The sequence below is a fragment of the Oikopleura dioica genome, chromosome 2 (assembly GCF_907165135.1).
Source record: "Oikopleura dioica chromosome 2, OKI2018_I68_1.0, whole genome shotgun sequence".
Lineage (NCBI taxonomy): Eukaryota > Metazoa > Chordata > Appendicularia > Copelata > Oikopleuridae > Oikopleura > Oikopleura dioica.
In genome coordinates this window covers 3,687,217-3,701,221 of record NC_137292.1, presented here as the reverse complement: position 1 = coordinate 3,701,221, position 14,005 = coordinate 3,687,217, and the positions used below count along the sequence as shown (strand labels likewise).

The 14,005-nt window shown below is 38.3% G+C and overlaps 2 protein-coding genes and 1 long non-coding RNA gene across 3 annotated transcripts; 2 read left to right on the top strand and 1 right to left on the bottom strand.

Moving 5' to 3' along the window:
- The first annotated feature begins 1,509 nt into the window (after positions 1-1,509).
- Positions 1,510-2,305, top strand: LOC145697699 (uncharacterized). The gene is made up of 4 exons (XR_014133892.1): positions 1,510-1,545; positions 1,581-1,630; positions 1,766-1,872; positions 2,189-2,305. It is a non-coding gene; the product is annotated as an uncharacterized LOC145697699 (long non-coding RNA).
- Positions 2,306-6,202: 3,897 nt separating this feature from the next.
- Positions 6,203-8,875, top strand: LOC145697698 (uncharacterized). The gene is made up of 4 exons (XM_081774914.1): positions 6,203-6,298; positions 6,676-7,157; positions 7,667-7,727; positions 8,323-8,875. The coding sequence occupies exons 1-4, from the start codon at positions 6,203-6,205 to the stop codon at positions 8,581-8,583; spliced, it is 900 nt and encodes a 299-aa protein (XP_081631040.1). The 3' UTR covers positions 8,584-8,875.
- Positions 8,876-9,179: 304 nt separating this feature from the next.
- Positions 9,180-10,915, bottom strand: LOC145697697 (galanin receptor 2b-like). Its single transcript, XM_081774913.1, has 6 exons — positions 10,885-10,915; positions 10,551-10,843; positions 10,135-10,365; positions 9,879-10,056; positions 9,387-9,491; positions 9,180-9,340 (listed from the first exon to the last, which is right to left on the bottom strand). Exons 1-6 carry the CDS (start codon positions 10,913-10,915, stop codon positions 9,180-9,182), a joined length of 999 nt encoding a protein of 332 aa, XP_081631039.1.
- Positions 10,916-14,005: the final 3,090 nt, after the last annotated feature.

Here is a 14,005-nt window from a genome sequence, read left to right as displayed (position 1 = left end):
CCCTTAAATTAACATATTTTTACACTGCATATTTTTATAAAATATTTTTTCCGAAAATTCTCTCTTTATTCAATTAGACCGCCACACCCTTAAATTGCATAAATCTCACAAAAATCTCATTTTGTCTTTTTGTTCAGAAAACAGACCCGATATATTTTCAAATCATTTTCCAGCTTTGAATACATTTTTCAATTCTTCTTCTTTTTTTTTCTCTGTAAACCAGGGCGTTCATAATTTCATGTTTCAGTAAATGTTCAGCTGATGTCTGAAGGGACGAGTATGGTGACTATGCGAAAAGACGTTGCAGGAAAGCTTGAAAAAGAGATTTGTCGGGCTGTATAGCTTGGTGATTTTCTTTATATAGCGTAATTGCCAAGTGCTCAATCGAAAAATCGAAGAACAATTTATAATAATAACCTGTTTTATTATTATTTTTGATAACCGTTCTTTGGACACCTGGATGAAAACAAAGCGTGTTAACATGAAAGCAATTAACGTTCTCTTTCTCAAGCAATAAAAAGGGGGAATCGTGAAGGTGCTTACCCAAAACAAACAAGGCAAAGCGGTGGAGTTCAGCAAAACGGGCCTCGAACCGATGTACTATTCGCTCTGCGTGCTCAATTCTTTCTCGATGAAGAGGAATATGATCGAAATGGCGATCGAAATCAAGTCGGATAGATGCACGGGCTCGGCAATTTGGTTCATAGCTATGTGTTTAAAAACGTGAGAAAAACTGACAGGGCAAGTTTTATGCAGAAATTTGTTTATATACACAAATGTTTACAGGGCGATTATTCTGAAAATATATTAAGGGGGTGTTGGTCGAGAATTATAAAATGATTTTAATTTTCGGCGTTAACTTATAGTTTTTTTATGAACTTACAGTAATTTTTTTTCTCGAACAACCTATTTTTAGCGTCAAAATCATGGTGCAGGGAAATCGGCTTCAAAAAAAGGCGAAAAATGACCAAAAATCGAAAAATGTCGACTAAAATAGCAAGAACCGCGATTTCAGGTCGATTTGACGCTAGATTTGGTCATTTTTCCTTTTTAATTTCTTTTAAAACCAAGCCACCCACACAATTTCAACCCTTTACAACTTATTAAGATTGAGAACAAAAAAAAATTTTTCTTGAAAAAATTGAGTTTTTTAGGCTGAAAAAATCCTTTTTCTCGACCACCAACCCCTTAAACATAGACCATAAAAGTCACCCTGTCTACTAGACAGCGTCTTCAAAAATGATTTTTTTGACAGGTTAATGAATTAGTTAACCTGTTGCCGATCGCTTGGCACTTTTTGTGCTGAAACAGGCCCCGAGGCTTGAAATCGGCTATGTTTTTTGGTGAAGAAACGAGTTGAAATGGTCAATTTGTCGAGCCCATAAAGATTTAACCCAGCAAAACCATCCAGAAACGAAGAAAATTTATCCGACTCGGAAGACGAGACAGAAACCTTCCTCAGCCTTCTCAAGGAAATCGATAGCACTCGGATTATTTACTCGGTACAGCATGCCTCTACCTTTTTTATTTTTCTTTCTACTTGAGGCCACGATGTTGAGCCGAGTGTCTATTGATGCAAGAATTTCAAAATCAAATGGCTTGAATGCTTCAAAATCATTCTAGCATCGAGGTAAGCGATGCAAAAAATAATGATGCCAAATTCTTCAGAATCCGCGATAAGTGTTTCACCACGCCACAAAATTGCGAAAAAGAATATTCTCAGAGATGGAGTTATCGCTTTTTAGAAATAGAAATATTTTTTAAGAGCGAAGCATGGATACGATGAGCACTTGGTTCAACAAAATGCAGAGTACATTGATAATTTCAGCATTATTCAGAGCATTTTGCTGATAATCATTCCATTCATTCAAGGTAAGTTCATTGGGGGGGGCGAAAATTAAGGGGGTGATGTCAGTAGGGTAAGATAAGGGTTAGGCTTGGGTTAGCTTGCCTGGGATTGGTTGATGGAAATAATACTGGCCTCTGATTGGTTGAAAATAACTTAAGCCGAATTCTGGCCCCTGATTGGCTGAAAAAAGTTAAGCTTACCATTGACTCTGATGGGCTAAAAAGAATCCTAACCCTAACCCTAACACAAACCCTAACTCTTACCTTAACTCTAACCTTATCCCTAACCCAAGCTTACTGTTAGTTCAAGTCGTACAAAAAATTGAGTTTATTCTTTAAGTTTATGTTTTGAAGAAGATGTTTGTGGAGAAGACAGTGCGAGTTTAATTGTACTTTTCGTTGCCATTCACCATGAAGCCTGCGTGTCACAAAATAAATTGAATAAAAGTGAGGGTCCATTACGGCTTATCTTTTTGAGAAAATAAATATTCGACGAAAAGAAATATGGACTACAAGTGCGATAGTGCCGGGTACACGTCCGATCTGCCAGAAGCGATTGTTTTGCCAAAACGTGTTCTAGCGTCGTCTAAAGTTCTTATCGCCTCCTTTTAAAAGGAAAAATGAACAAAGTGTTCAAATTGTTCATTTTTCATTAAAACTTTTTTCTCGAATTTCTCGAATTTTCTCGAATTTCTCGAATTTTTTTCGAATTTCTCGAATTTTCTCGAAAATTATTTCGCCTTGCTCGAAAGTAAATTACTGTAATTCAAGGTGCAGTAAAGGTTATTTCACAGGCTTTATAACAAGCTTATGTTACTCAAGAAGAATCGAGTTGGAAAGAATCTTAGTTCGAAATCGAGTTTGAATCCGGAAGCACGAAGCTAATTTTATTTTTGCTCTCGTCTTCTGCGATATATGTTACGTATTTCCCGGCGGTTTTGTTTTTCTCTTCCACGTGCGGAAATTCCAGATTTTCCACGACGGCTTCTTTTAGAGCTAACTTGCATTTTCACGGATCCCAAAATTTGCGGTAGACCCCCTTCTTTCTCGAAAAATCGATAGATAGGCTCGCGAACCTGTGTAAAAACCTGAGTCAGGCTTTATTAAAATGTTCTTTCAAGAAATTTTGTTAGTTTTTGGGAAGCGGTTTCGCGGCTAAACAAAAAAAAAGCCGCTCCGCGGCGTCAAAAAATCTTTCAAAATCCTGACTCAGGTTTTTTGCACAGGCTTCCCTCTCAGATGATGTGAACTCCCGAAATTAAGAAAAAATTCAAGAAAAAACCTTAATTTTCCGAATCTAGTCAGCTTATTTTAACTACTTTCATAAGAATTTTCAGCACAAAACATCTCGTCATTTTGGGTACCCATTTTTTTTCAAGAAAAAGTGTTCCATAATTCCAATTATTTAAAAACTTCTACCCCGAAAACATGAAAATTGCGCTAAGTGTGCGCGCACTATCGGGTCCAGGTGGCGCTATTTGCTGCGCGGGATCGTGAGTGCTCATGATAGTTTCCTCTTCGATTTTATCGACTTGACAATTTTCAGAATTTGAATATAAAAAAAAATTAAAAAAATTGAAGATTATTTTATTTCGATCATTGTTTTTTGAAAGAGAGAGAAGATGAGATCCGCAGCGCTGAATTTTCTGCTTGGACTGATTGGCTTGAAATCGACAGAAGCAGTGCCGACTTTTACTCTCGGGAGTACAGGTGGAAAGACAAATGAAGGAACGCGTTTATCAAAAAAATAATAACGAAAGGGATTAATTAAAGGAGCCACTCATTTTTGACTTTTTTGACTAAAGAAATTTTTGACTAGAAAAAATGGGGAGTGGTCAGAACCGACAAAATTTCGACAAATTTTGCGTCGAAATTTACAACCAATAAGAAGCCCGGATTCTGCTGATCGGCCAATCAGCGATCGAGACCCGCCCACGCAAAATTTATCGATTTTTTTGTCGGTATGTGAGGCCAGCTAAAAAATTTCTAGTTTCGACTCGAAAAATTCTTCTTTTATTCCGAGGGAACTGGTGAACCTTAAAATTTAAAAATTTGTTTTCCTCAAAACCTTAATTTTTTCAAAACCTAGACCGGTACGTCGAAGGAAGGATCAACCCTTATTCGAAAAATTTTGACTGTAATCGCTTGAAGATGAACACTTTACGTGTGTTGATATAAATGAACAGATGATTTGGCCATTTAGTTACGTAAAAATAACCTTTTGAACAGGGCGGTTAGTTTCACGAAAGCTATAATAAATAAAATCGCCCGTTTTTTACGTGGCGCTGCATATTTTTCACGGAAGACTCCAATAGTTTAATTTTATATTTACTTAAAATGATCTGTAATCTAAAAAAGGTATCGCTGACGTTTTGATTTTTTGACTCGAGTCTTCGAAAATGATGCTTGATTTATGATTAAAATATTTGAGGAACTAGAGTGGGTTCCGTTGAGGATCTAAGCTCATTTTCATCGAGTCGGTCGAAAGTGGTTTATTTTAAAAACCGGAGCAGCCGATGACGCATAATCGCGACCTGATCCCAGCTCGTACTCGGCGCACTGACTTTTTTAGCGCTGAGAAACTTTTTCTTCTTTTCTTCTTCTTTCTTTTTATCAATTTGAAATTTAAAGAAGGGGTCAATTATAAAGTTGCAGTAAGAGCAGAAAGTCAACTTTTTGGCTCGAAACCGTGTATAGAAAACTTTAATCAGGGTCCTGAAAAAGCTTTTTGTAAAGCCGCGTAGCGGCTTTATTGAGAAGAAAGCCGCAGAGCGGCTTTGAAAAAGTACTCTCTGAATAATTTGAGAGAATCAGGCAAAGCCGCTACGCGGCTTCGATTTTAAAATAGCCGCTACGCGGCTTTTCATAGAGCCTTTTTTATAACAGTTTTCGCCACAGTTTGCGTATCCTCTGTCAAATTTATTTTTCCAAAATAATGATAATTAATTATTCACTCGTCAATTTGAACATCGTGTCTATCTTTTATAAAAGCATCAAATTAGTAGTTCCATCACAAATAATTTAATAAAAAGAAATACTAGCGATCCCCGCCCGTGTTTATTTTCCTGCCCCAGCAGAGCCCCTAGAACTGCATCGAAAAACGTGGAATTTGGGTGGACTTTTCGCGCGTGCCGCATGTTTCGATAATAAGCGCATTTTGATTAAACGTGTGAACAGCTCCAGTGGATTACGACGATTTATTTTCAAACTACGATTCGTACTACAATTACAATTACTACGGAGCGATTCCAACGCAGTGCGGACTCAGTTTTGACGATGAAGGATACTTTGAAAGCGAGCATCCTTATATGGCCAGAACTAGGAAAGTGGTCAAAATGAAAATTTTCATTTTTGATATATTTTTTTTATTTTCTGAAATTTCGTAAAATATAAAAAAAATATTGATTTTTAAGTTTTTTTTTTCAAAAAGAAAAGTAATGCATTGACACCCTTATTTATTTCAAAATAAAAGGCGATATAAGTTACCCTCTTTTCAAGAACAATAAGGAAACAAATGTGTTAATTGTTTGAAAAAAAACATGAAAATCGATATTCTTCGGCTCTTCTTTAGAGCTCTAGAAATTGAAACCCCTAGTTTATCAGCTTAGAATTACGTTTGAACCTCTATCTACTTCCCCTAAATATTCGAATTCCTAAACAAGCTACTTGCTAAAAAGTTATCAGTACCAAGTTGGTACTACCAACAAGTAACAACTTGTTAAAATAACCCCCTTCCGATTTTTGAATTGCAAAAATTCGAAACTTATGTTCCCCTCTAAAAAGGCTTTTTAGCCACGTGTTTTAGAATTCTGATTCCATAATTTCCGGTCAAGAGGTTCTGCCCTCGAATCTCATTACTTCTCATTCTTCCCTCCGCCCTCCACACTCATCCCTTAATTTTGCTAATTTCTCAATTAATTTTTCGATCAGATTTTTGACCATTGAAAAAGCTGCATGTACAACGTGACGGCCAGCGAAGAGATCGAAATTCGCGTTTCGAGACTTCAGGAGAGGTTAGAGAACCGACCAAGTGACAAAAAAGTGACACTAGCGGAACAAGGTTAAAAGAAAGCTTCAAAGCTATCAGAGAGACATCAAATCAAAGACTGACAGCTCCAAGTCAGTTTGTGGCGGGGAAAAGGGTTCAATTCGCATTTTCGCCTCGAAAATTTCCAGGGTGAAAATTGAGAGCTGAAGCAATTTCTTAAGATACCCCCTAGTAAGTGAACCCCTAAAAATCGAGTTAACTATCGAGAAGGCCTTAATTTTTTTGAATTCATTATTTGATGTCCCTTGAACCCCTAATGACAACTTGAACTTTCCTTATCTTCGTCCCCCTCGCCACGCATGAGTCATGATAGTACCCCCTAATTGTACCACAACCAGCTGTTTCTACCCCTGTGTGTGTGAGTACCCAGAGCTTTTGGTCGAACAGATAATCCCGCGGCGGGTTCTTATCATTCTCAAAAAACCTTTCAAAAAACGAAAGTTCTTTTCGTTTTGATGTATTCTAATCAGTTTATGACCACATCGGCAACGTATGCAGGCCGATAAGCTCCCGCTGCGATCTGACCAAGTCCGACCGCTCATCCGGCAACCGCTCTGCCCGTAATCGAATCGTATTTCTTTACCTAATTTAAACCACATCAGCCCTGATTTTTATAGAGCCTGTTGAGTTTTTCAAAGCTTTCAGAATCCTTTTTTTTCTAGAAAAATAAGTCACCAAAAGAAACTCCCGTTTTTTCCCATCATTTTTTCATCCTCTTACCAATGTGAACATTTTCCCTCATCTCATGTTCCATTAACCGCGCTCTATCCCCCCAAAAGCTCGAAGTGACAGAAGATTGCTTGTACGACAATATTCAAGTCTACACTGGTCACGATATGCTGAGCGTCTTCTGCGGGGAGAATCCGTATCAAGAGTGGACCAAGATTGATTCGCGGCAATTTGGAGTGTTTTTTGATGGATTTAGCGGCGGGCATTATGGTTTTAAAATGCATTGGAGGCCTGTTACGGTAAGTACAACAACGACCACAAGCACAACGACGACTACCACAACGACAACGACGACGACATCGACGACGACGACAACTACCTCAAATCCAACAACGGAAGATTTCGGACCGCTGAATCCTTCCTCTCGAAAACTCGCTCTAGAACCCCGAAGAAGACAGAAAAATAAAGGTAAGAATCGAGGTAAGCAACGAAACCGATTAAGCGAACTCGGCTTCATCGAACTGGTCAATCACAAGTACGAAAGACTCATCAGCGCGAGACAACAAAAAGCTGGAAACAAAACGTTTCGAAGGTAAGAGTACAAATCTCTCTCGATTATTAACAGCTTGAGGAGTCAAGCCAGGCTTTGACTGTTTTTCAAAGTGGGGATTTGTTCAGAGTGGTTCTCAATCCTCAATTGAGCTACTAATTGATAGTCAGTAGGGCTGGTTGAACAAGGTTTTCAGAAGGCTATTAGTTTATGGAATTCGTCGCCTTTTTTGACCAATAATGATGGTTTATAAAACATCATTTTTGGCATTACCGGGGATCGAGAATTTGATCCGCCGATTGGTCAAGGATGAAAAAAGGCTCCAAAGGTTAAACCATTCTGATTCAATTTCCAATCGAAAAACGTGACTGTATTAATTCTAGAGCCTAGGTATTGTTGTCCAAAGTTTAATTCTTTGCTGTTATTAGCTGCATTATCTAAAAGGCAAATTAAATCATAGCCAATTAAATATATATAAAGTGAAAATCTATCTGAATAAACTCTACAGGTGTCCATCTGAGTTTTGAGTCAAAACTAACGTTTGTTTTCAGTCGACTGATAGCCAAATTTGCGACTCTTGTGGAGAACGTGTTCGACAATAAAGATCGACAGGTAAGTTATTAACGGATCAGCCCCAGGTGGATAATTGGATTCTTGTACTCCGACTTCGCTTATTGGTCAATCAGTGTTTTTTGCTAAACTTCTTTCTGGGGCTCGAGCGAACTTAAAAACAATTAAAATCTGATAGAAAAAAGATCGAGAAAAAACGTAACTGAAGAAACAAATGCGGGGAAAAAAGCCGTCCGATCGGCAATTAAAATGGAATATTCAAATCTGATAAGAAATAAAGAAAGAAAGAACGCTTAAGAAAGTGAGAGGTCCTCAAAATTAACTAATAATAAACACGTTTCATTTTCTCAAAAGGGGGTACGTTTTCTAAGATTGGGTTTATAACAGAGAATCAAAATTGGCTCTTTGAAGTGAATGAAAACGATGGGGATTTATTTGCTTCGTCTTAGAAGGAGCTCTAGAAATTCAATTACCCCGACGATGTTATAAAATTTCATGGTCAATAAAAATAAGATTTTCCCCTTAGTAATGAAATTTTTTTTCTTTCAAATTTATTTTTTCCGTCTCGTTTAATTTGGAAAAATACAAATTTTCTCAATCTAGAAGCAAATTATGATCCCTAAAAATTATTCTTCAGGAAAAACTTCGAAAATGCGCGATTGAGCAAGGAGCCGCCCTTGAATCATCCGAAATTCCCTCCCTCTACCGAATTCAAATCGAAACTGCGACTACGACTTCGAAAATAATGGAGATTCTAATGAAAGTTATCGAGCGACAGGATGACCTTTGTCGTAATGACGGGCGAAGAAACCCAGATCATCCGAAAAGATGGCTTACTTGGTTCAATTGGAGAAGTGAAAAGCTCGAATCTTTGAAAAACAAGAATCTGGTGATGTAAATTTAATGATTTTCAACAAAAACAGGAATGGATAAAATGCAAAATGAAAATTTTTGTGGTAGAAGAAACGGTCTTTGATTTCTTCAAATCCCTTGTCAAAATTCATCGACTTTTATGTAATCCCTTTTAAATCGTCAAAAGGCCGGATGTTATCCATTTCAAGCACGTTGCAAGATGTCAGAAGAAAAGCCTGCTTCAGTCGCCCTGACAAAACGTGAGATGCTTTCAAACCTCAAGCTTTTTTCCCTCCCTGTTACATAATTCCCCAATCTGAATACTCTTAGTCTCTGTATATTTTCATGCTTAATTTCTCTGTCTATAGAACAAGACTTATCTCTTTCATTTTTCTGTAAATATTGGACAATAAAGAGTTTATCCTGTTTTAATAATTACAAATTTCTTTTATACGGTTTCGTTCCGAATTGAAGATATGTATCTTAGCTGTTACAGTAGCCATAAATAGTAGTTATAATAGCATAAGTAGTTCCCGGGTAAGGTCGCCTAGAGTACAAATGCCGCTTAGTTTTATTTATCGATCATTCACAGTGATAAAAAAATTTATTGAAACGACTTATTCGTATTTTATGGTGTTTGGTTTACAGATCAGATTTCAAAATCTGTTCATATTTTTGAAGATCATCTGCTTGTACTTCATAGACTTTGACCTCTGTTTCTGTCCTCGTGATAGTCTTTTTGATCGACAGGAGCCTTGGTGGGGTTCTAGGGCCCTCTGGAGAAGCTCTTGCAGAATGACAATCTTGAGAAAGGATGATGAAGTTGACCAATTATCGGGATGAGCTTACCGATTGGGGAGAGAACTCTGCCATATTGCGGGGTTTCTTGCTTTTTCTTTGGGGCAGAGTCTCTTCGACTTTGGAAGGGAGTGATTATTGGGGACATCATCGCATCTTGAAGTAACTGTCAGATTCGAAAGAAAAGAATGTCCTTACTGAAGCTACTCCGGATTCTACTGAAGAGGCGTCGTTTTTCGTAGCAACCATTCTCCAACTCTAAAAAGAAATGATTCTCCACGTGAACTGATTATTTTTTTCTTTACCAGATGAAAAATTAGATATTCCAGACAGCTGACAGGTTAATATTTTCCTGATATCTTTTTGAAACTCTGTTGATGAGAAAAACTAATCATCTGGCTTTTTAGAAAGAGCAATTGCAAAAAGTAATTTGTTCATGATGAGCGTTTATGAGAAGCCGTTCATAAATTATTGGGTCGAAGCAGCCGCCGATCTGAGCCATTGATTGGGATAGAATGACGAAGTAAAGGTGAAAGGAGCTACAGACGAGTTTTTCTGGATCAACCACGTGACTGATGATCTTCCCGATGTGATAAGGCAGCCATGATAAGACGAAGCAGGTCATCAGTCCGACAATGAGTCTCAGCACTTTTTTCCTCGGTCTAGAATTATTGCCCGAAACATTCTTCTTTTCCATCGTCGTAAAATGATCCCTCACTTTCTTCAAAACCGGAATATAGCAAATAATTATGAAAATGACCGGCAAAAAGAAGCAAAAAATTGTCCTGATGAGTCTGACTCGTTCGAACCATTCCACAACAGGACCACAGTACTTTTGCCCAGAGGAGGTTTGGTTGAGGGAAAATTCGAATTGATCGACTCCGAGGAAGGTTGGAAAAGCGCCGGAGATTGAGACGATGTAGCAAATTGTGACGAGGAGTGTTGGGTTGGGGAGTCTTCTATGTTTTCCGTTGACGCCGACGATTGATAAGAACCGGTCAAGCGCGATCAGGACAAGGATGAATGCGGACTGATATTAAATGGGTAAATGTAGATGACAATCGACTGCTGCTCACACTAACACTGTTGCGAAAAAACTTAGTTGATAGGAATCAAAAGGGAAATGAGTCGCAAAATATTATTTATAAAAGAATTCCTTCATTGCTTATGGTTTTTGATGTTTGTCGATAATAAGGCAAAATCAAGATTTTGTACCTGAGATGAGGCCATATCTTCGGTAAAAAACGAGACTCTGCACAACACTCTGCCCAATTTCCAATAAGGGAACCAGTAAACGGCAATTTGACAAGGCAAAACTATTATTTGAAAAACGATATTTGCCACGGCCAAGTTAATGAGAAGAATGCTGATAGGGTTCTTTGAACTAGAATAGCTCAAAACAATCAATATGAAGAAGTTGCCGCCAATTCCAATAAAAGCTGCGATTCCGAGGACAGAAATCACCGATTTCGCGATGAAATCATAGTCGATGACGGCCATGTCATTTCCTAAAAAAGTGTCTTCCTTGATTTAAAACTCAAAAAGTTACCGCTGCAGGGATCCAAATCCGAAAAATTCATGCTTTTTCTCAGTTGCTGCTTTTTTAAAATTCTCTTATTCTAAGCACCTCATAATCAAGTCGTAGTTAAGGAAGAAAGGAGGGTGATTAGTTGTTTGATTAAACCATCGATTAACTGCAGTGGAGTAAATGACCTTGTCTGGAAAAATATGATGAAAAGACATGATAATTTGGGCTGCAGATTCAAAGAAAAAGACAACGCAGACTGCCCTAACCAAGGATGAAATATGGTACTCATTGAGGAAATTTATTGCGGCGCAGTTTTGCTCACCGTTTCTTGAAAACAGATGTGATATCCAATTTTAGGCTCGCCTTTTGTCAGTGGAATCGCAATGGTCTTCGTTTCATTTGACGTGTTTTTGAACAAAAAATCAGAGTCTTCGTTGAATCCATATAGACACATTGCGTGTTTGATTGACGATTTTCCCATCCTAAGTTTTTTGTACTTTTTTATCTGCGTTGTTTTTTTACCTAACAGGGCAAACGAGGACTTTTTTCTCCTCAAGCGCATTGATGAAGTCGCCAACCACGCCACTTTCTGATAAACTCTTCTAGAGAACAAATTAAATCCTATACGGGTCAGAAAATCAAACCGGAAATCGATCGTAGTCGGTTGGATGAGCAAAGAGATTCAGCTTCACCTCGAAGGGCTCAAGCTTTTTGAATATTCCTCGCAGACAGCCAAGCATGAAGATGCCTTGGTATTTTATTATCCTACGTGTGTGTGTAGACTGTCTACTGACCTTCTTTCTGGAGCAGAGTCGGCTCCGTGAGTCTTCTCATGACGTGATGAAGCATCGCCGACTGAATTTCTTCGGAATTTGCATGGACTTTTGTAGGAATAACATTCATCATCAATTCCGAACGGAGAAGCTGAGCACTCTGCATAATCATTATCTAGGTATACTAAAAGTACCTTATGATCGATTGACTTTATCGATTCAAGAAGTTCTTCCTTCTCAAAGTTGTCGATCCTCCTCGAATTTAAGATCGCTTCTCTGAGCGATGAACGAATCATGCTTGCTGTCGCAAAAGCCCAGCATTTGAAAGAGTCGCCCTTGAACTATGAAATAATTGAAAAAATCTTGCGCTTACTTGGTCATGGATTGTTCGACTTATCATCTTTGAAACTTCAGTTGTTCCTTGAAAGAATGTCGAATAGGAGTTTGCATTAGTAGCTGTTTCTTGAAACAACAAGGTAGAAAACGCGTCATTTTGGAATTTTGCTGCCCTTCGCTGAATATCGCCACCGATCTTAATTATTTTTACTTTTGGGTATTATGATGATCAAATACAGTGGTTGAGGTTATGGCATTAATTTCTTTGGATATTCCGAGATCCTCCTTAGTGATCTTCATGCTATCACTTGCAGTAATTTCCCAAAGCCCTGTTGTACATAGAAAATCATCAACTTCGTCTACAGTTGGGCGTTTTTTGTAATCATCAGCAATCATCTTTGATATGAAAGAAATGGAGTTGAATTTCGCCAACTTCTTTTTTATATTTGGTCGATTTCCTAAAGAAAAAAGAACTTATGATTTAATTATTCTCTTTTTGCAAACCTGGCATGAGATACATCTTGAATGCCAGGTCTGATTCAAAGAGCGTGAAAAGCATCGTTATTCCAAGGGAGTAAATATCCGAGGCAAAGGGAATCGATCCTGTCGTCGACTCGGGCGGATTGTAAAGAGGAGTTCCTCCGGAAAATCCACTCAGTCCAAAGTCGGCGACTTTTACAGACAATATCCCGTGTTCGTTTCGCTTGAGCAAGATATTCTGCGGCTTGATATCTCGATGGCAAAGTCCTTGTTCTCCGATTGCTTTGATTGCCGCATTTACCTAAAAAATTGTTTTGAAATCAACAAAGAATACGTCTTATTAACCTCTCGAAAATAACGGATAAATGACTTCATGGAAAACTCATCCTGCAGCAGTGTTTTCTCGCAAAGCTCACTGACGATGACAAATTCATTCAGTCCATTTTCATGCTGCAGAAAAAAGTCGTACATTTTCAGAACATTTCGGTGGTCAATTTTCAATCCTATATAAAACTCCGACGCTTGGCCTGTGAAGAATTGTTCCATGCTCTTATCCCCGCCTGATCCTTTTTGCATGACATACTTTCCCAAATCGACGTCTTTGCTTTTGATGAACTTGGCCGCAGCATTTTTTCCGTGCCAGAGACATTTGAAAACGGAGCCTTGTCCTCCTTCTCCGAGTTTTTCTGTTTTTGAATAAGTTTTCCGGGAAAATAGCGCATTGATTTTATCCTTTGCGTTGCTTCTTCGCCATCAATGTCGTACCAGGAAGAATAAAATGTTGTAAGAGGCAATCCTGATTACAGAGTTGCAAATTTGCTGAGCTGAGAGAGTTGAGCTGAGCTGGCTGAGTGAGCTGAACAGTCGCTCAGCTCAGCTCAGTGATTTTGGAAAATGATCTGATCTGCTCAGCTCAGAGAATTTTCACTCAGCACAGCTCAATTCTTTTTGAATTTGATCTGTTCTGCTCAGCTCAGCTCAGAAAACTTTCATTTGGCTTAGCTCAGCTCAATAATTTGAATACGATTTTACTACCAAAAGACAGTAAAAAACATCCCAGCTCAGCTGAATCAGCTCAGCTCAGCTCTTATTAGGGTCCGCTCAGCTCAGCTCAGCTCAACTCTCTTAAGGATATAGCCTGTAAAATTCAACTTTCGTAGCGGCTAAACGCGAGGTCGGATCTTTTTCATTTCAAAAGCAATCCTACCTAAAAATGCACGAAAAACTTAATTCTGGTATATTTTATAAAAATTTCACCTAAATTTTTCTCTCTAGAGCGACTTGAAATCTTACGATCGCGATTTCTCAAAATTTTTCCATTAATTTGCTAAAATTAAACCGTGTTCTCTGTTGTCATGATGCTAAGCTAGAAAATTGAGGGAATAAAACTCTCAAACTCGGTCATGTTTTCATTCTAGTATTCTCCTCTTTCTTGCTTTTGATTTTCTTCCCTGCGCGCTTTATCGCGTGTAGCCAATCAGAGCGCTCGCAAAAACACGCGCGCTCTCCCGGAAAAGAGGAGGCGAGAGAGCGAGCACCGAGCGCAGCGCTTT